At 37.7% G+C, this 22,709-nt stretch overlaps 1 protein-coding gene across 8 annotated transcripts in view; it reads right to left on the reverse strand.

Annotated features, from left to right (window-relative positions):
• cux1a (cut-like homeobox 1a) overlaps nucleotides 1–22,709 on the reverse strand; it is a 131,965-nt gene that overhangs the window by 103,814 nt on the left and 5,442 nt on the right. For 3 of the 8 annotated variants that reach the window (XM_059539522.1, XM_059539520.1, XM_059539521.1), the window contains exon 1: nucleotides 13,486–13,713. The exons of 3 other annotated variants lie outside the window; for them this stretch is intronic. In XM_059539522.1, coding sequence (XP_059395505.1) covers nucleotides 13,486–13,554 — 69 coding nt within the window. In that variant the 5' untranslated portion in view covers nucleotides 13,555–13,713. Of the gene's footprint in view, nucleotides 1–13,485; nucleotides 13,716–22,709 lie in introns of those variants that run through there. 2 more of the 8 variants (XM_059539523.1, XM_059539517.1) reach the window with 2 other exon arrangements.

Below are 22,709 nucleotides of genomic sequence, written 5' to 3' on the forward strand. Positions count from 1 at the left end.
CCATTCTCACTACACAAGAGTTTAGTTTTAGTAGAGCAGCTAAGCTAAGCTAACTTAAAGTGTCAATACTACTAACTTTAAAGTCTTAGAAGTGCAAATGTTTTTATTCACACACCTGCCATGTTTCACTAATCAAATAAACAATTCAAATCATCAAAACAATGGTTCAGTGATTCATATTAAAAGGAGTCAAATCATTACCCTGACAAAAACATGTGGCAAAAATGTTTTTGTTGAATATCTCTGCAGAAAAGATGCATGAAATATAAAGCTGAATATTATGCAAACTTAAACATAACCTAGATTTTTAGAAATAATAGTATTAAAAAAAGAAAAATGCTAAATATATGCTAAGAAATGTGGTGTTACAACTTTTGAACAGACAGAATTATAAAACATAACTGCCTCAGCATTTACCTTTATGATATATAACTGCATTTAGCCTACAAAATGCTAGCAGATTTTTATGAAAAATCAAATAAAGTTGATTTAACTGTTCTGATACAATTTGCACCCTGGATAAACAAACATTTTTAACAAACCACAAGCATTACGACACTGTCTGATCTGTTCAGTTCCTTCCTTGTTCTGCGTCTTGAATTACAAACACTGTCTGAAAAAGTTCAACAATGACATAATCGCACTGCACGAACAATGCATCTGTGTCAGTAGTCTATGATACACTAAATCTTCCTGTCTCCTTTAGCTTAGATGGCTTAATTGCAAATCAAGGATTTGGCGTGCCATCAAGATCCACTGTCATACAGCAACAATCAGACAAAGGCACGCAAGTAATATCATTGCGGGAGGTTGCGATAGTGCAGAAACTTCACACTGTGGCATGCAGTACCCAATCAAGACCACCGCGTTCACAGAGCTGTATAATGTGAGAGCCCACTGTTACAACCCCTGGGAACACGCGCAAGGGAACGAATAACGTGCTCGCATACGCACAATCTGTGAATAACAAGGGACCGTGGGGTTGAGTCTCATTATATATGGACAAACTACAGACCAGACTTCATTTCCATCCAATTAAGAGACACTCAAAGCTTTATGGGGGCTTGCTGATTATGATGCAGTACATTTGGGTCTTCTCAGTGCAACAATGTCCCAGTTGTTGACAGAAGAACACTCCCTTTCATACCAGCTGGGGAGGGCAAGAGTTTTTTGAGGCGGTTTAACAGACTGTACACGCATTACTAATTCCAACTTGTTTTGTAGGCTGGACATCAGGAGCGAGCAACTGCTTAAAAACGCTTTCTACACAACCCGATTCTCACTGACTATATTCGTCAGGCCTGTTTTGTGTCAACATTCGAGCGATCATGCACTTGTCAACATGGAAACATCTCTACATGTTTAAATGGGTCATATGATGGGTTTTCCTTTCTCTTTGGAGTGTTACAAGCTGTTTGTAAATAGATAAGATCTGTAAAGTTGCAATGACTAAAGTCTCAAACCCAAAGAGAAATCTTTTATAAAAGTTTAAACTCGACCATGCCGTCCTAAAACACCTCGTTTAAACATGCCCCCACATGTCTACATTACTGTGTGGGAAGATTTGCATAACACCGCCAAAATGTTCATGCAAAGAAAAAAGCGTAACTTTGATTATCGCTCTAGTATTATTGCTGCCGCTGTCACCGCCTCCATGTTGTGGAGACGCTGTGTTTCATTGTGAAAGCGAAACTACTTTGTTTGGCTTTCCAAAAGAGGACACAACTAGAAATCAGTGGTTAAAATGCATTTACAACACTGACTGCGTTTACATGCAGCCAATAACCCGTTCAAAACCGGGATATTAGCAATAACCCGGTCGCGCACGGCCATGTAAACACCGGCAAAAACCCGGATATTTAAAAACCAGGATATTATACCTGGGGTACCCCTTTTCTAACCCGAATATTTGGTCTTGTAAACGCGTTTCGGCATACCCCCATCAAAATGTGTGTTCTGCGCATGTTCCATTCGCAAGGAATTTTGGTTCCTTGCGAACCAAAGACGGCGCATAAAAAAACCCCGCGTGCAGTATAGAGGCACAGTAGTGTCAAGTGCTGCTGGTGGATCAGTACCAGCGCCAAAGCGCAAACAAAGACTATCGCTATCTGCCCCAAACTATTCATTATCCGCCTGCTGTTGTTGTTTTTGTCTTTGGATACAGGAAGAAGAATCGGAAATGACGCATATTGCGTCTTGTTGTCCGTACGTCCAGACGCTAACCGTGCGTCGCCGTTTACATCGGGATTGGTAACTCTCTCTGCTCACGCATGTAAACGGGTTATCCCGAATGTTTCAGAAACCCAAATAGTGACCTTAACCCGACCATAACCCGAATTTTAACAGCATGTAAACGTAGTCACTGTTCCAGAACAGTTCAACCCAGTTTGTGTGTGTGCAATGCATATTACGGAGGACTGTTTCCTGAATGGTAAGTGGCGTAACATTTCCATCTCACGCTTGAGGCATTCGGCCAATCACAACACACTGGATAGCTGGCCAATCAGAGCACACCTCACTTTTCAGAATGATGAGCTTTGTAAAAATCTATTTTTTTCAGAAAGGTGGAGCATTGAGAAGAAACAATAATGTACGGTACGTGGTAAATAATGTTTTTTGAACATTAAACCGCATAAAGACATTTCACAAAATAATGTTCTTTTTTAGCAATGTCATATGACCCCTTTAACCTGAAACTGTTTGAAGACTTCAGTCACACAACTGGGATTATGACTGCCACACTATATTCTCATTAGGATAGTATCTTTTTAAGAAACTCTGTTCTCACAGATCAGCATCATCTCATGTCAGAGTGGACCGGTCTGTCCACAGGGCTGGCGATATCAGCCGCTCCTACAGCTGTAATGAATCCAAGACCGGTTCACCATCTCACATGCCATGTTTGCTATCAACAGAACTCTCAAGGGCTTACAGCGCAGTTCATTAAAGCTGAGGAACAAGAACAAGCCCAGAGCTTATTCTCTATTTCTTTCTCCTCTCATTTCTTTCATTCGTTCTTTCTTTAAACCACCATCATTCCGCCTTTGATTTATTATGCAACAAGATCAGCAATTTACTTCAGAGGCTTTCATTCAGCACTGGAAGAATTGCGATATGAGGAGGTCTGAGAGCATAAGTTGGTACTGCTTGTCACAGTCGCACAGTACGCACTTTTAAAACGAAAATCATTGATTTGTTATCGAGATAAGTGCAGCATGCCTTTACCTCGGAAACTTTTAGGCTTCCCCAAGCCAATACATACAGCTCTGCCTCCTCCACCACTGATAACAGCATTCCTCAAATACTGTATGGGTTTTAGAGAAACTAATTAAAGCAATTATATCTCCAGTTGGGAGTGGAGGCAACGTCTGGGGATTGGATCTCTGGTCGGGAGGGATGTGAAGTGTTTTTCAAAAAGTTTGACCGGCCCAAGAATGGATGACAAAAGATGTGTAGAGATCCTCTTGTTTTTTGGATTGTAGCTGCATTAATGTGACAGCCTTGAGTCAAGAAAAAACAATTACTGGCTCCACAAAAGTACATGACTCAGTATTGCATGAAATGGCTTTGCAACTATTAACTATTTTCCTTTTGCTTATTTAAAATTACACACACACACACACACACACACACACAGCATACATAACTAATCAATTATCATTACTGACAGAGAAAAGCAAAGAATATATAAATTTTACATTGGTATTTTTATTAGCAAGTTGTGCTATAGCAAACATTTAGTTCTTTAAATAATACTAAGTGTCTTAAATTTAACCAGAGCTAACTACTGATGGCTTATTTGCAGTGACAGGGAAGGGTCTCTGGGAAAAGTTTCAGCTTGATAAAATTCTACAGAATATGAAATGATGCACAGCAAGCAAAGCACCATGCAACATATCTGCCCTTGTAGAACATTTTTGTTGATTAGAATATAAATGAATTGTGTGCAATCACAGAAATTCTAAATTCTAAAATTATATCTGGCTCATTGGAGAAACCGAAACTGTGAGAGAAACAGACTGTGCCACAGGAATGGAACGTACCTTCTTATGGCCACCTACTTCAGTAAAATAAAGAAGTATATGGAATGTATATTGACTACCTTTGGTGCATGAGAGGTAAAGACTGGACTCTGGAGTTACTCTGCAGACTGGCTTAACTATTTCTTTGAGCATACTGGCATTTTTCCAGTCATATTTCCTTAATAGAAAAATTTATTTCTTAGCTTTATATATATATATATATATGTGTGTGTGTGTGTGTGTGTATATATATATAGAGAGAGAGAGAGATTTATTTTATATAAATGTTTTTTTTTTGTCTCATAGAAATGCAAGATGTAAATTCATGTTCCTTATCAAAAAAAGTAACGTCTATAAAAAATTTTACTACCTCGTTTTATATGATGAAATATATAATTATTCTGATTGTTTGAGTTTTATTAAAATTAGCCATAGGTCATTCATAGTAGCATACTGTACATTTAGTATATGATAACCACAGTTAAAACCACACATAGCACCTCAATATCATGGTAAAATGTAACTGTATGGTTTCTAAGTATTTCTATGAAAGACAGTAGTCTAAATACATTTAGTGTAAAAGCACAAATGCTACAGATTAATAAAAAAAATGATATGAATATTCCACATTTCTGCCACAATACCATGATGCAGTTAGTGTTACTACAATAAAACACTTTCACTATTCAGTGGAAGTGAACAAATGGCGCAATTCAAATGAGTAGCACTTTTTCGCTCCACTTCTGAGGCATTAACATTATACTTGAACATACCAGTAGACATGATTAACTGGTAGAAATTTGTAAATCAATAGAGATTTTGGACTATCGTCTGATTTGTATCTACTGTGGATACACACTCACATGTTGCTGCTGTGCACTACGTGGTAACAAAAACACATTGAAAGTACATTGGAAACATTATATTGGATTCAGGCAGCTCTTAAAGTGACAGCAGTATTTCATGTTAAACAACAAAAGAGAAAAAATCTTTTCGCTGCATTTGATTTAATCATCTTGTAACTTTAATAAGAAGAAATATATATTTATTTTACACAGTGAAGAATGTACAGTGTTTTTATAGATTTGATAACTTTATACAATGTATGTAACTATAGCATTTCTTATTTGTTCTACTGTAGTTTTTTGTACTATTGCTTGTGATTAGTTTCTTATTCTTTTTTTAATCGCTGACTGTTTACAACCCTATAATATAATATCATTTATTACCCTTCTTAGCGTTTTATCGAAGAAAATCATGTGTAACACTCTGTTTCTCATAGATTACACTCAATTCAGTTCTATTCTAATCAATAAAAATATTCGACACCCTCAGTGTAAACACACATGGCTTGTTCCGAGCAAGCAAGGTTTGCAAAACGAGCACAAGTGCTGCATTATTTTTCAAGAAATTCATGACAGAGTCTGGCATCTAACTACCACAAACTCTTCTGCATATTTGCATTTTAATACAAGGTTTGTTTATCCTGGAATCTCTGCTGTAAACTGAATTAATTAGATGTTCAGAATCATAACTGGAAATTAGCATATCGGGGCAGAGAGAAGAAAGAAGGGGGTGTTTGTTCTTCACAAGACAACAAGCGGTTAATTGTTGAGGGCTGGGGGTGTAGACGGTGGCCTGAACTAGATATTACAGTGTAGTCCGACTGATTCAGAGAAGCCAAACTGCATTGTACTGATTTGTTGTTCTCATTCACTTGCATACACAATAAGAATGTGTGTCTGCAAGAAGATGACATGACAACTCCATTATAATCTAAGCTGTCTATACTGCATTTGTCTACATTGTAAAGGCACAACTTTGAATTAAAGATGATGTCTACACTGCAAGAATTTGACTTTGAATCAACTAAATGCAGGGCCCTATTAAATCTGTTTACAAATCAGGTTTTTTTCCTATTTACATTTTTCAGGATTCCATTTTTTTTTATTATATATATAATATACATTTATAATAACATTTCAGTAATCAAAAAGCAAGTATAATTAATTTAAATCACAACACTTTTACAACAATTTATGAAAAGTGTAACAAAAAATAATTATTTAGGGTCCTGTGATTTTTTTCCCCCTGGTAATCAAAAAGCAATAATAAAACAATAATTTAATTTATAAACAGGTGAAATTAAATGCTCAACAACCTCTGCACAACAGAGGTTTACTGCGGAAGAAAATTTATTATTTCTTAAAAAGGATTATTATTATATTCATTATGTACATTATTACTTATAAAAATATTTCTGTCACAATTTAAGTTAAATTGTTTTTCAAATAAAACTGTAAAATCAAATGCTCATAAAAGACTCTCAGAGCAGCTGGAGTGAGACAGTCATATAGTAAGACAGCAGAGGCTAAAAACACAGTGAGCATCATATTCAAAGACACTGCACTAGTCTATATCGTGCTTTAAGTGTTCTGACCTACTTTTAATTTATTCCAGCAAAATTTGACAAATTCCGTGATATTCATTGTGATACAGCAACTTTTATTTTAATGACTGGATTCTGCGATTTTTTCCATGTTTTTCAAATCGCAGAAACCATAGGCTCTATAAACTCTCTACAATGCACGTGTGTACAACTGCACAAAGAACAAGTGCCTAAATTAATATAAATTATAAATTAATAAATTAATATAAATTAATTAATTATCTACACTGCAAGTGTGCAAGTCCAAATAAACAAAGATGTACTGCAACTCCACAATTTAAAATCTACACTACACTGTCTACACTGCAAGTGCATGACTTTAAATGAGTCAAATTAAGCTGTTTACACTTCAGTGTGCAACTTTGAATCCACAGAGCTATTTACAGTGCAAGTGAGTAAATCTAAACCAAAAAAAACAACTTATAAAGCTTTGTTCGTTATAAAGGAATGATTAAATCGTAAATATGTCACTTGCTTTTAGCATGAGCAGGCTCTAAGACACCCTTAAAAGACGCCTCGTGGACAATGTAATAGGGATGACATTTCAAGTAATTCCAATGCTATTTTTTATGACAAAAATGTGTGTGGGGGTGAAAACAAGACAAGGGTCCCTTTGAAATAATGTTTTTCGCTGTTAATCAGTCAGCATGTACACACATACAGCTGCAAAAACACAAAAGATGGTGACATAGCAGGTGGATCAAAAACATATATCAGTTTACCAGTTAAAACATTACTTTAATCTTTCCATATTCCTGGACTATGTTTCACCTATAAACAGCTCAACCGGTATTTTATGTCAACTTATCGAATCTACTCTTCATGTTTTTGGTTGGGGTTAAGCTCCCTGTGTATTAGCATGTGACCTTCAGCACCTCATATGCTGATTTGGCAGCTCTTGTATCTTTCACTCGCATTACAGCAGAAAGACAGGTAAACAACTTTATGCAAGTTAAGTGGGAAGAGACTATGTTACCGCTCCACAAGTGAGGGCCAGTCATTGCAGACAACATGCACCGTTGCGTTAAAACAGAATGAAATAAAATTCAGTGCACTGTGTATGAGAGCGATAACGTTCATAATATTCCCTAACCAAAAACAGACCACAATTCAATTCAGAGACCGCATTTAATTCCCTCAGTAGTTTAAAGAAATAGTCCATTTATCCACCCTCATATCTTTCCAAAACCGTATGATGTTCTTTCTTCCAAGGAACTCAAAAAGAGAAGTTTGAAGAATGTCCAAGCTGCTGTTTTATCTAGAGTAAAAGTAGATGGAGGCCAAGCTCTAGAAAGGAAAAATGTACCATAATAATAAGTCTTCGATCGATTATCAGCCTATATTAGAGATTTTTCACATTTATCTGCATTGTTAAATATTAAATGTATATCAGCCAAAATTCCCCTATTTTTACATTTAGATTACCTTTGCTTAAAATGATTTATTTTTATCTCTAAATCTATGTTTGATTTGTATGCTAACAAAATATTGGCTTATAGGTATCAACTAGAATTTAATTCTTTTTTGTTTTTTGAAGCGAACGGGTTGCATAATCATATCAAACCGGATGTGATTACAAATTATAACGTCAATGATGACATCAAATGAAATGGTTCTCATGTGCTTTCACAGTACTTTCATGGAGGATATCAATTTAGCAACTTACTACATACAGGTCACTGTAAAAGAGAAAAAGAACAGCATGAACATTCTGTTAAATATCTGTAAACCGTAAAACGACATGGGAGTATGAAAATACAAAGTAAAAAATAAAAATCTTGAATGATTCCTTGTACACTTCTTGTACAAAAATCACACACAAGTGCAAATATGTGAGAAATAGAATTAGTTCTTAAGCCCACAAGTCACTATATTCTCAAGCTCTTTTGCTGCTGAGTATATAGCGCTCGCAGTAGTAGTGTGTACACAGTAGGCAAGCAAAGATGCAAGGCAGTGTGTGAGATAAACAGTAATCTGGCTGCTATTGTGTTGGCACTGGCGTGTGTGTGTGTACTGGCTTTCTGCCATCGCCGGCTGTGACCTTAGAGAAGATGCAGAAATACGACTGACCTTCAGCACGCCTCAGTCAATCAACTCTCATCTGAAACACTACGCAAGTCCGACCTTCATACATCAACACAAACACTAGGTCTCTAACAGCATTAGATAAGGCAACAAAGAACTCCTTTTGAATCGCAGCTAGGCAAACATTTCCAAATGCTTTTAACGCCTCAAAAGTCAAAGTTATGTGTTCATTTAGAGGGAATTTGTACCAAAAGTCTTGTTCCGTTCATTTATTTTCAAACAACTGTGGTGATGTAGCATTATTAGCAACCACAAGACCTGACACATAACTGCTCACAAAAGTATAGTAAGGGAATGGATTAATAATGTGTCAGCAGAAACGTTCCCAAGCCTGGAGTGTAAAAGCTAAACTCAAACACTGACTCAGCAAAAAACGAGCTGCTAACTTTAGTTCAGCGAGTCGCCAACCCCCCCTCGAGCTCCATCACCACAACTCCGTGCTGCCATAATATTAAGAACATTATTTTGATTGTGAATTTCCTTCCAATGCACATCTGCTGAGCTGCCCTGAACTCAGAATATGCTTACGTGCCATGTCTAAATACACAACATAGTCAAAGGAATATGCAATATTGACATAATGGGAGACTGCTTGGGGAACCAAACTTGCACAAACCATGAAAACAGACACGAAAGCAGCTGGAAAAAAAACATGACGAGGATAAATTGGTGGTGAGCACTATTTTAGGGGCTTTTTGCTGTTTTTATTGATAGAACAGATGAAAGACTACAGGAAATGATTTGACTTGGGCCGCTCGTACAAACACAACTGTACAAAATGTTTGATCGTGCACTACGCATCGGGCCAACTGTTAGCGAGCACTTTTGATAGATTACACTTTAGAAATTTCAAGAGTATAGTATTAAGGGGGGGGGGGGGGGGTTTGGAAGGAAAAATTATATTTCAGTGCTTTTGTATTTGCTCACAAAGAAATAGTGTTCTACACCTGAGAAAATGTATCTTCGCATGCAAAACTATTATTTATTTTTAGAGAGAAAACACACCAGTTTAAAAAGGGAATGCAAAGTTTCTTTTTGCACACAAAAATAAACTTTGAAGTATTCATCTTTCTCCTGTCTTATTTTTATTCTAGTACAGCGTTAAAGGCTCAGCAGCTGAAAATAAATAAATGTATAAATTAATAAAAAAATAATAAAAGCCTTTCAGCAATATTGGCTCAATTTAGTTTATCATATTTTTATTTTATATTTTTTATTCCTGAATATTTATTTAAATAACTAGTGTCATTGAATAACTTGTTGCCTGAAAATAACAACCTGTGCAATTAAAGTTTATTTGTATTGCGCTTTTGACGATAAAAAATGTTGCAAAGCAACCTGAGAGAAAATTAAGTTTCTACAATATATTTAGTAGTAGCTAATCAGTGGTGATAGTTAATGTACAAATGGCAGAAATGTAAAGAAAAATCTATTAAAGACAATCAAACAAGGCGATGAACACTATTAACAGCAATTGTTATACGTGCAATCAAACTTATTGAAAAATTTGGTAGTTATGCATGTTGTTTCAAGCTTGGCATTTCTTGCGACAACTTGTGTTTAATTAAAATGATGTGATGATTTCATTCTATTGTTTTATTTTAATTAGCTAATTAGCCAATTGTTTTTTAATTAGCTTTTATTAAAATGTGAAAAATATGAGTAAACATTTAAAATAGCATCCTCAAAATTTCAACACCTCTATATTTGCTGTGAAACTTATAAAAAATTGGTTTTGTTTTGACTGTGGAATTGATATCGACTACTTAAAATCTATTAAGCGATTTATGACAACCCCCTTAAAACAGTACATTTTTACAAAATCACATTATCGCCTTTGTCGAATTGTGGCAAATACACGTTTATCGATGCATACTATAACTCACTAGATGCTCTAGAGGCATTGATACAAAAAGCCTCTCGTCTTTTTTGGTCTTTGTCTGCGAGACACAGAAGAACACCTCAGCCCTCATTACCTCAATAATGCATGAAATGCGCTGCAGCCCGCAGACTGAGCTCTCCAAACGCTTTAAGTATTTATCGTGAACAGAACACTATCAGAGCCATTTCTAAATGGGCCTTCCCTGCCAGCTCTTTTCTGATTATGTTTGAGGGGATGACTGACCACCTCGACGTCTCTGTTTTTGTTGAAATGCAGACGAGAACCTGCTATGCACCTGCCTGGCTGTGCGTCTATATCCTAGCGACAGAGCTGCAAGTTCAATTTAACCCATCGACGCTAAATTAATCTGAGCACATCGGCAAATGGCTGATAATCTCTGTGACCTATGGTGGGTTATTACCAGCATGACTAGCACAAAACAAGTAACCTTATCCAAGATGGAGACGGCTAGCAGTCAAACTAAATTAGCTGAAATATTGGTGTTAAAAGGTTCCATGCAATGAAAGTCAATGAGGTCCAATGTAGTTTTGGATCCCAACGTTATTCGAAATACCTTCATTTGTGTTCATCAGATGAAAGTCAGTCATACAAGTTTGAAATGGACATGAGGGTGAGTTCTCAAGGGTCAAACCTCTCAACGCTTCCCTTTCCAGCACAAACGATAGAGGAGGGGAGGAAATGTAGATGAGGAAAGAGCCATGGAAATCCATCCATGCTTGTTTTCTTAAATTTGTTTTCCATTTCAAAGGCCAGTTCACAATTTCAGCAACCCTCTCGTCTCAATAACATCGGTCTGAATGGGATACAGGGAGCACAAAAGAGCGAGAAAGGAGAGAAATAAAGAGGCAGAGAGCAAAAGAGAGGGTCCCCCTCTGTGTTGGCCGGCTTCCAGTGAAAGCTGTTCAGAACATGGGAAACATGGTGTCGCAGCACAGTCCAATCAGCTCGTCTGGCCTGCGGTTTTCCCAGCGAGTACCGTCATGAGCGCTCCTCTACTTCTGCGGGTCCACTTTCACTAGCATGCCTCCGGGAACAACAAACTCACGCTGCCAAAGCACGACCACACACGTGCACACATACACACAATGGCAGATGCAAACGCATGCACGCTCAAGTGAATGCACAAGTACTACCCCCTACTTTTTCTTAGGCCCAACTTTGCCAAAAACGTCAATTGGATTAGTCAGCAAAGCAGTGCATGATGACTAGCCGTATGTGACGTCACCAGGGGTACGATGCTAAAAGCTAAATCACAACTAAAACAGAGTCATACGGAAGCTCCAAAAATTTACTTTTTACTGTATTGTTTGTTACTAATGTCTATATATTAATTTCAATATTTTATATACAGTATAGATTTAAATTTACATTTAATAGTATTTTTTATACTTACATTTTTACAGTAAAATGTAAATAATTGAACAATCAAATGTCTGTCACCAAATAACATCGTACACACACTGACAACAGTTAATTTTACACTTAAGTAAAATTTGTTAGACAAGCATTTCAAGTCTCAGTGCTATTAGTAGGCGTTTTGAAATCTTTGATTTGAATCATTCACATCACTTATCTCAGATCATCATGTACTATCGCGGTTTAATGGTCAAAAACAAACTTTTACCCGTAGAGGGCTTGGGCAGGGTGAATTTTGAACCTTGGTCACGTGACTGTGCCGTCCTAAATACAAGCAACATTCCAGTGATTCTGAACTAGTTTGAACTTCCTGGATATGACAGATCACTATCAGATGTTCTATCGGATGCATCCTCTAATTTGGAATTAGCATGAGATCAGTAGTTTAAATCTTAGAGCTACCAGCAGTGCAAACAGTGCAGAAAATACTTCCCAGAGACTTGGACCAGTGACTCAGACAGCAACGGAAGTTACAGAGCGAGTAAACGTGAGGCAAAACACGATCACCGACTCTCATTTTATTTTCTCTATCTCTGGCCTCTGATGCAGGTCGCTTAAATCCATAACAATACGCACATTCCAGCATGACAGATAATGCATCTCTCCATAATGGAGGTCTTGGATGCATTTGGAACGAGTATCTGTGTGTTTAACGGAGATAATACCACCGTGTAAGTGGAAGTCCTGGATTAAAACTGAATATAAGCCACCTGATTGCTCGCAAAGATAACGCAGACCTCTAAATGAGGGATTGAGATGTTTTAGGTGGGCTGAGGTCTCAAATCACACCATCAGCACTGGATGTTCTATTTCGTTAAGATCAGATTTTTTTCCTATTTTTTTTTTCATACATGTGTGTGTGTGTGTGTGTATATATACACACACAAATCTTTTTTTTTCTTCCATCAATTTTTGTATTAAATGTGTATTAAAGTAAACATGGTAAAAAACCAAAAACTGTCTTGTGATTCACCTGTAAAACAAAGAAAAGGAAATACAGATGTGATTCGACTTATTTATGAACAACAAAAAAAGCGCAAACATTGTGGAAGACCGCAGGCACAGAGGCCTTTTCAGTATGCCGATATTTATAGTGATTTGTTTCTGTGCAGAGAGGTTCAAGTCTGTTTAATTATGCTGTAACTCCCAGAACGCACAGCGGTCTTTTTAAAAGCAAGTTGTTTGAAATATTCTCTGGCTGATGGCCAGGGAAGCCATCAGTGTCATATGTACATATCGGCCTGCCAAAAGAAATAGCCTAGTCGAACTGAAGGCAAACACCTCAAACAATCCTGCACAGAGACTACAGATGACTACATGGACATCATCTGTTTTCTCCTTCTTTTTTTAACTTGCACAGTCACTGGGTAAATTTGGGAAATCATACAAACGCAAGTGCAAATTCTGTTGATTTAAGGGGCGAGAAGAACAAACAATAAATGGTCTCCAAAAATCCCCTTTGACCACCAAAGGATGAAAATGTTGGAAGTAGCACAATAACAGGGTAAAATGTGATCACGTCGAAATAGGCCAGGTGTGACGTTCTCATAAATAAGCAAAAAGCCTCCTCGGCTAGCCTGCTATTTTCATTCCCTCTCACTGAAATTCACCTGATATATTCGGCCCTCTGATCTCCACAGATCTGTCTCTGATATCCCGCGGGACCCAGGAAAGCACATCCTCTGCCCGGCTGCTGTTAGGGACTAATAACAACACCAACATCCCGCCAATCTCTCCTCACTGCAAGCTAGGCCAGCCAGCCAGAGGCCAACACACACACGTACATACACACGCATCTGACCAAGTACAGTCCATTTTCAGACACTTCCTGCTAAAAATAATTACCCTCCTGGAGACTTTAAAACGTAAATATAGGTCGTAATAAGGTGCTTGCACAAACAACCTATATGGTCGTTTTTTGTTGGAGGACAGGCTCTTTGTATAAAAGAGAGAGAACAAGGGGATGAGGAAGTGCTGGAATTAAAGGGGCAGTGTGTGTTGCATCGTCTCCCTGGACTGGAGACATTGTCAGACTGTAGAGTAAGGGTTTACCTTTCCCTAAAGTAAACATTACAGCTAACAAAGAGTTTACAATAGGAATGAATGAAGACTTAAGTTTGAGACTTTTTAGCGAATTTAAGAAAAGCTGGATACAAACTAACAAGCAGGCCAAGAGTGAATACTGAATATTTATGTTATGGTCAGTATTATTTTGTTGGTGAAATAATTGGTTCGGGGTTTTTTTGTGGCCATTTAAGTTTGCAAAAGTTCCCTAGAAAAATGAGAACGTAAAGATGGATATTTGAATAAAAATGGTGATAAATCTGTCCATTAGAGTAAACTGGTTCTCTTCAGTCAAAATTCAGTAGTTTACAGACATCCCCACATGCAAATGTTATAGTAAAAAAAATAATAATAAAACTTATAATAATATATTATTAGTGTTATTGTGTGTGTGTGTGTGTGTGTGTGTGTGTGTGTGTGTGTGTGTGTGTGTGTGTGTGTGTGTGTGTGTGTGTGTGTAAATATTACAGCTACTTATTGATTTTAAAAATTTTAGTAAATAAAGCAGTTTATTACATACATACAACATAATTTGATACTAAATATTATCAACCAACAAAAAACTGGGGAAATCATTATAAAAAACTACTGAGATAGTGAATAGCATTAAAAGTCTGGTACAAAAATAATAATTTAGCTAGATTATCATGGCCTACATCTGAAGAAACATCAGTGTTTTACCATATGTATGATCAGAGATAACAACAGCCTTCAAACCCTGACAAACAACTAAATTTGGAGGTCCGACCCTTCCCTAGACCCCCCCGTCCAGGGATGGAAATTCACTTTTTTGTCCACCGGCCACTGTGGCTGGTGGATTTCAAAATCTACCAGTCACTCAATGTTTTTACCAGCCACTTTCTTGTTTTTAACCGACAATGTGTAACTGCATGTGGAAATTAATACTACAATATCTATAATACTTAAGCAGTTTGTTTAATCAAAAGTCTCAATGAAATACTGACATTTTCTATTTCAGTGATGCTCAAAAATGCTGCCTATCTAGGCAGCTTACTAGGTTTTGAAACAGCTGACTCTTGCTGAAGCAGCTCATTCTCTCAACTCCGTAGTCCAACCGGATGATACACTGCACTGAACTTTTTTAATAGACAGAAAAATTTCTAAATTCTAATTCTAAACAGTTTTTGTACGGATTAATAATGTTGTATTTAATTCCAAAGGAAAGGATTCACCAGTATTTGTATGTGTAAGTGTATTTGTATTTATTTTTATGTTTTTTTTTGGTGTATTTTTTTTTTTTTTTTGTGGTTGATGGAACACGTGGGGAAAAGTCCCCTGTTCAACACTGTATCACTGAAAGAAATCTTGGCTCGCAAACTTTTACACCATCGACAAACAAATGCACAGCGTTTTTAATACATCGTTTTTATGCGTCTCGTCATGCCAGAGCTGTCAAACATGTGTAGTGATACAATGTTGTTTCTACATAACAACTTACAACCCTCTACGGACACCTTGGCAATTGAATCGCCATTGGCTAGTAATTATTTCAGTTTACTCGCCAATCAGTCAAGCTTGATAATAATCAAGTATCATTTAAGAATAGAACTTTAGTAATTAGAAGTAAAATTGATAACCATGTTTGAATGCTTATTAGTCTTTTAAACTGAACATTTTAACTGGACTGGTGGTGGTGCTTTTTTTGGTCATTCAATGTTTCTGTATAAAAAAATAAAATAAAAAAACCTTGGGGAAAAAAAACCTTACAAAAATACTGATAAGATGATAATAATAATACGATTCCTACTAATAAAAACTATAAACACACTTAAGGATTACTAAGGATTAATGAGCTGCTGGATTCATGAATATTAACAGAGACAATTTGATATTAATCAGGTTTTGTGTGTTCGCTCGAACTGATTTGCTGAAATCAAAACAGGGACGATAACAGGTGAGCGCCAGCCAATGAGGTTGCCATTCGCGCATTAAATCCACCCACTACCGAAAAACCGGCTGTTCTTAAAATACTTCCATAGGAACGCTGTTATTTTGACAGGAAAATACAACAAATAATATTTTTTAAATGTAGCACGTCAATCCCCTCTCTCTCTCTCTCTTTCTCTATGTGAGTGTGAGAGAAAGCGACGGCGATTTGTGCTCCTTAACACTAGAGTTTACGGTACATTATACAGGTGCGCTGCAGATCCATTGAGGAAAAAAAAAAGCAAAGATTGTCTGACAGAGAGTCAGAGAGTGTTCGCGGGTGAAAATATCTGTGCTAAACTTAGCCTCCAACTCACACACTGGCGAGTAAAATCAGAGAATTTATTAGCCATTGTCTAATATTAGACATCATTTAGTAGCCAGAAGGAAGATTTAGTCGCATATGCAAGTGATTTACTCGCAATGTAGAGGGTTGACCTACTAGCCACAGAGCTAACTTCTGAAAAAGTACTTGAAGACTGGAAATAAAAACTTAGGAAAATGAACTTACCGGGGTTAGACAGAGACATGACAGTATGCGGAAACTTGTGCGCGATGACAAATTCAACTCTCCACGCGCGTGCTATAAAACGTACTGTAAATAACCAACAAATATATCACTCCACCGGCGGCACTAACTTCAGCTGCAAACACTGTACTAGGAACAACGCCACCGTTTCGAGCCCGGTTTATACCGCCTTTCTCCACGGAGCTGCTTCGGATGATATTACACTTTATTGCGTGTTGTACACACACCAGGGATGGAAATTAACTTTTTTGTCCACCGACCGGGTGAAACAGTATGCGATTTTTATTTACCCGCCACGGTGGCCGGTAGGTGAAGCGAGTTTACCCGCCACAACACAAAATCACCCGCATTTGGCTGGTGGCGGGTGCTAATTTCCATCCCTGCCCCCGTCTGTAACGATATGTAAGCACAAGTCATCGGCAGAACAAATCAGCAGAGCAGTGCCGGGGTCACTGTTTCTCCACCCCCCAACATGGAAATCCATGTCAGTCTCCCTCCCCATGGGCACCATTTGAAAGCTTAATATCGTTTTCCAGCCACTAACGGCATCTGGCTTCCATTTCCACTCCTCCTGGAGGTTTTCAGGTCACTAATAATAACTGTTTCAGGCAAAAGTGAAAGTTCAGCCAAAGTCTAGCTCCAAGCCAGATCAGGGAGCCCTGCTGCCGCTGAGAGTGAGGTGGAGCTGCCCGGTTCCCTAGGCACCGCAGGCCCCCGCAGAGGATTTGTTTTGTTTGGGTTTTTAAAGTGCTGAGCCCAGGCTGGCAAGGGACGTCTGGAGTAAAACTCAAAAGTGTGTGTATGTGCGCGAGAGTGAGAGTAAGACAGAAGGGAAAAAGTGCGGACAGGAGGTTAAAGGGTCTCCTGATTATTTCCCATTCTCACAGAGCACTTAAACCACAGCTGGGTGCAGACTCTTCGCCATGGCTACCTGAGAGTCTCTGAGAATAGTAATGGAGCGAGACGGCAGTCGAAAGTTCTGAAGTGAACTGTTCCGGAAACTTTGAGACTTTCTGAAACGCTGTCTTTCCCCCCTCAGTGGTTCAGAACGTCCTGCTGGGGAACCGCGAAGAGCCGTTCTAAAATAAGTGCTTCCAAAACCTCACCTAACTTTGACTGGTCTTCCTGAGACCAGACAATAACTGTAAGGAGCAAACTAAAGCGTAATGTTATTTTCTCAGAAACGGCACTAAATTCTTCCAACCAAAAAAAGTTCCCTGCTCTGAGCTTTAGAAATACTCTCTTACCCTGTTCTGTGCTGAAACAGAAGAGGATCCAGAGAGATCTGGTTTATGTTTCCCTGTTATGAAGATTAACCTTCTTTATGGACACAATTACTCATCCGTACAGGATAAGACCGCGGCTAAATTAGGAGCCACCATCATATCACTTAATGTACTGAGCATCTGGGGCTCCTCAAGAATAAAACCTCTAACAGTTTCCAACAAAAACTCCTGTTTTTATAAACACACTATGCTCATTAGATAATAGAGTTTAAGTGAGTTTGCTTAATTGTGCTTAGAAAAAAAAAAAGTAAAATTAAAAAACATTTAACAGTGCACTCACTTTATACATTACTGTTCAAAGGTTTGGGCTCAGTTATTTATTTATTTATTTTTCAGAAATTTATATTCTTTTTAAGCAAGGATGCATTAGATTCCTTGCATTTAATTCAAATTTGAAATTACACGATTAAATTGTTAAATAAAATATAATAAAAAATGGATATTTTACATTTTAGTATGAGTTTACAATATTACCATTTTACTGTATTTTTGAAACTTAATGCAACCTTGTTGAGCATAAGAGATCAACTTTCGAACAGGTGTGTAATTATATAATAAATGGGTCGCGTTAAAAACAGACAATATTTAGAATCTTGAGTTGTGCTTTGGACAGCTAATCGAGAATGCATTTTTACTATAAAGACTGCAATACTCTTTGACAACTTTTGTAAGATTTCATAACAGATAGCAAAATTGTAAGATACACAACTTAAACCATACAAAAACGATACAACTTCTATAGTTTGTTTTTATCATATTACAATAACAGATAGGTGTACGGGTTACAGGAAAGGGTTGAGGAAAAGTTGGGGGTCAGGTGACCACTTTACCAGACTATATTATTCTCTTCTTCCTTAAAGGGATAGCTTACCTAAAAATGTAAATTTTGTCATCATTTTGTTCATCAGAACCACATGTTGTTCCAAATCCATATAACTTCTTTCTAATGCCTACAATGAAACATATGAAAGTTTCTGTGCGTGTGCCCTTCCTTCCAGTTCTTATTGAGGAAGGTTATTTATATCACAAGGATTACGCACATGGCACAAGGTTAAAAAAAATTTGGCATTGGAGTCTGGAGTGGAACTGTGTCTGGGTCTGCTGGTTAATCCATCCATTTAGCCACAAAAACACCTGTTTATGCTCAAGACAGCTAAGTTAAACAGCAGTCCAGATGTCTCTCGACAGAACGTATTCATAGGAAGTCACCGCGTGAGACGTCAGACAAAAGAGTGTGTCACCTTACGACAGGTATCCTGATACCGCCGTGGCAATTTCTCAGTTGGCAATCAAACTGAGGCTACGTGCCAACCAGAGAGAGTCTGAATGTGAAACGAATGAAAGAAGCAGATACATGGAGTGCAAAAAGAAAAAGAGCTTGGGTGGCCCCCCCAAAGGGTTGGCATCTTATGTAACCCAACACAAATGTGATTCATCCTTCATCTGAACACTCAAGCTGCGAATGCCCTCTCTTCCCGCAAACAGTCTTCAACATCAACAATCCGCAAACTGTGGATTGGCACAAAAATACCAAACCGCAACGCAAAACACAGGCCACAGCTGACCTACTTATTCACACCTGATTATGCTGGCACACTACACATAATGCAATATGGCGCAGCATCCTCTGGCCCATGCCATGGTCAGCAACAACGCAGGGCTGTTTCAACAGTCGGAGTACATTTACAGCTGACGGCCACTGATGGAAACTCTGGCTTTCAATCATCTCTCACAGCGAAAGTGTGAAAGTAAGAAAGTGTGAGAGAGAGAAAGAGAGTAAGAGAGATAAAGGGAGAAAGAGAGGTGCGCGCCTCCTCCTTGCCTCAGCTGAAATGGACGGTTCATAGACCCTAAGAGCTGGGCTTTTATCGAACATGGCATGTGAGTGAGATTCCAGCCTCTCGAGTCTCCCACACATACATTAACAGTTTCGACTGCGAGTCTTCACCCGCTGCCACCGCATGTGATCAATACTCTGATATTTAAAGAGCAAATACAATCTATATTTTTCAATAAAAATCTCGCCAAGTAAATTATCGAGCGAGGGACGGCGTCTGCCTGCTGTTTGGACCGAATACAACATCATGACGAGTCATTTTGTGTTAAGATAAATAGCGGTTTGGCTTCACTGCTAGCTAGTTTCACCAATCACTCACAGGAGAAGTCAACGTAAAACGGCAACGTAAAACTTTGTTTTTGTAAAGTAAATACTCAATTTTCAATTTGTGGTTGAAGACAAACTACTTTAGTTACAATTTAAGGAGAACATGTTCAACGATGTAGGACCAAAAAATTAGTTCAGTGGCGTCATTCTGAAGATGGAGCAACTTACTTATGAATAAACACCACGAAGATAAACATTATTATTTTGCATATAAAACTTAAGAACTGGAACATGTATTTAGAAGGTAAATATAGTCCATTTTGATTTCATGTTGATTTTAAGAGACAAAGTCTGCAATATTTACGCACTAGCACCAATCATTTGTGGTTGAATTCAACATTAATAAGTGTTCACATTCACAAACTTTTTGTCTCAACAAACGTTTGTCTGTAATGTGATATATTTCTGAGGGTAACGAATATTCAAATCATCTATAAAAGGGTTATAATTCAATAGATTTTGACTGAAACAAGCAAAGTTGGTGAAAAGACGTCAGTTTAAGACTATTAGTTATTTTTTGGACTATGAAGACAAACATTTTAACATACACAAATGAATAATTCAAATTAAAACCAGGAATAATTTTATTTTCAAAATTTTGATAACATGTTAACTTTAGAAAACAGAGCTTCATGGCTCGCAAAGTTTTCATCTTTGTCCAAATTTATTTTTTGCTGAATTTTGCAGGTAAATTCCAATTAGAATAAACCGAGGGTTGCTATAAACCACATACCACTGACGACAACAGCAGACAACGAGGAGATGAAAAAGGCAGGAAGGCAGGAAGATGCACCTCATTAGTTTTATGCACAGTAAAATCATAGGCTTTGTCAAGGCCTTTGATCTCCGCGGTTGTGATTTTTTAAACATATCTGCGGCGAATTAGGATGGCGCGGCCGATCCTCAAAATGGCAGCAAAGACTGGAAATAAAAACATGCTCTTCTCATCACAGACACAGAGTTAGTGAATCTTGTCTGAAAACAATGGATCAGGTTGCAGTGCGAAACGTTCAACGTTGGGGTAATCATAACAAATGTAAGCGTGATCCAGTCAGGTTTAAAATGGTTGTTTATGACAGGATCTAAATGTACAACCTTCATGAAAGCACTGTCATTTTTTGTTTAATGTATCCATTCAAACTGATATATCCAAATGACATGGAACAGATAACATGGAACAAGATGACAGTCGTAATGATTCTTAAGTATAAAATCTGTTTTAAGTGACAATATACAAAAAGACCATTTGAACTAAACTTCCCTTTATCTCTCTCTCCTTCGCTCAGGAAAGAGGGCAATCGGAGCAGATCTCTTTCCCATGGCTCTTAATTCAGAACTACTTCCCTCAAACTCTTTCCAGATGTTTCTAAACAGAAGCAAATAAAACGCTGTTCTAACCTTTTTCCACAGTCTATCACAGTAATAACCTGACGCATTGTTTTAACACTATTTTACATAAATATTATTCAGCAGTCCATTTTCTCCTTTTCAGGGCTTTAAGTAGCTTTTGTACGACCACCAGGAAACAATGTTCCAGACCTTTATTTGAAAAAACAAGGAACTGAAGTTTTCTAACCATTTTAAACATTTCAATCTGTAATTTTCATGCTACAATTTGTGATCGTACAGTTTTACAAGTCAGCATTAACTGTCATTTCAACCCATTTTACTTTTGTATTTTGAAATTGCCAAATGAAACCATACTGAACTTTTTATCAATGAGAAATTAATGGATTAAAATGGCTTTAAATATCATAAGCTACGCTCAATGTCAGTGTATCTATAATGTCAATGTATTAGTTACATTATCAAATAGACACCGTGGCTTTGGTGATGTCAGCAACACAGTAAAGTAGTTTCAAAGGGAGCTAATTTACCACATTTTAATGAAAGTAAACAAAAAAACTCAGCAATAAAATGCACAGATGCATCAGTCGCAATACAACAAGACACATTAATCAATAAAGTAAAAAATAAAGGGTCTATTAGATTTGCATGACTTAAAAATGACTTTTTAAAAAGAAAAAGACCATTATAGTGCCATTAAACTTTGGTTTTCTTTTGCAATTTGCTCTTTTTCTCAATTCAGCTGCTGAAAAACAAATCAGAGGCGTTAAATTCCTTCAAACTGGAAGAATTTCCAGAGTGCACGGGAACGCAGACCAAACACGCCATAAAGTATGAACGAAAGGAAGTGAGAAAGAGAGAAAAAGAGAGGAAGAGAGAAGGGGTGGGAGGGGCGAGTGATCTCATCCCCTCCTCCAACTCAGGCTCTATTTGAAATGGACGGCTAATTATGCTGGTGGCGTCAGAATTCTGGCTTCCCTGTGTGGGGCGGGAGGGGAGCGGCCCCCCCGTGAAACCCCAGCCCTCAGACACAGCAAAAGGGGGCAGTCAGTGAGGTAATGACCGTGTGTATGAGCGTCTGAGAGAGGGTGACTGAGAGAAAGAGAGAAAGAGAAAAAGAGTGTGCTGGCACATGGCCTCCCCCAGATTCCCATGGCCACTGAATTCTTTCTGCCATCTTTATCTCCAGCAACCGAGTACAGACCGATCAGCAAAGGAAAGAGGGGTCAGCCGAACAGCCTATAAAAAGCACTCACTTATAACACATCATTAACTATTTAGTCACTTTATATTACATATTCCAGTAAAAAAATAAAAAATAAAAAAAAAACATTAAGCATGAATCTATAAATATATATTTAACCACCACACACAGCTTTATCTTATATCCAAACTAAAATACATCAGGGGCCGGTGAACTGCCTTAGGAACAGTTTGATTCCCTCTTCAGACCGAATAAAAATACATCATCATCAAGTATTTATCACACAAGATTCA

Source organism: Carassius carassius, chromosome 45, assembly GCF_963082965.1.
Source record: "Carassius carassius chromosome 45, fCarCar2.1, whole genome shotgun sequence".
Lineage (NCBI taxonomy): Eukaryota > Metazoa > Chordata > Actinopteri > Cypriniformes > Cyprinidae > Carassius > Carassius carassius.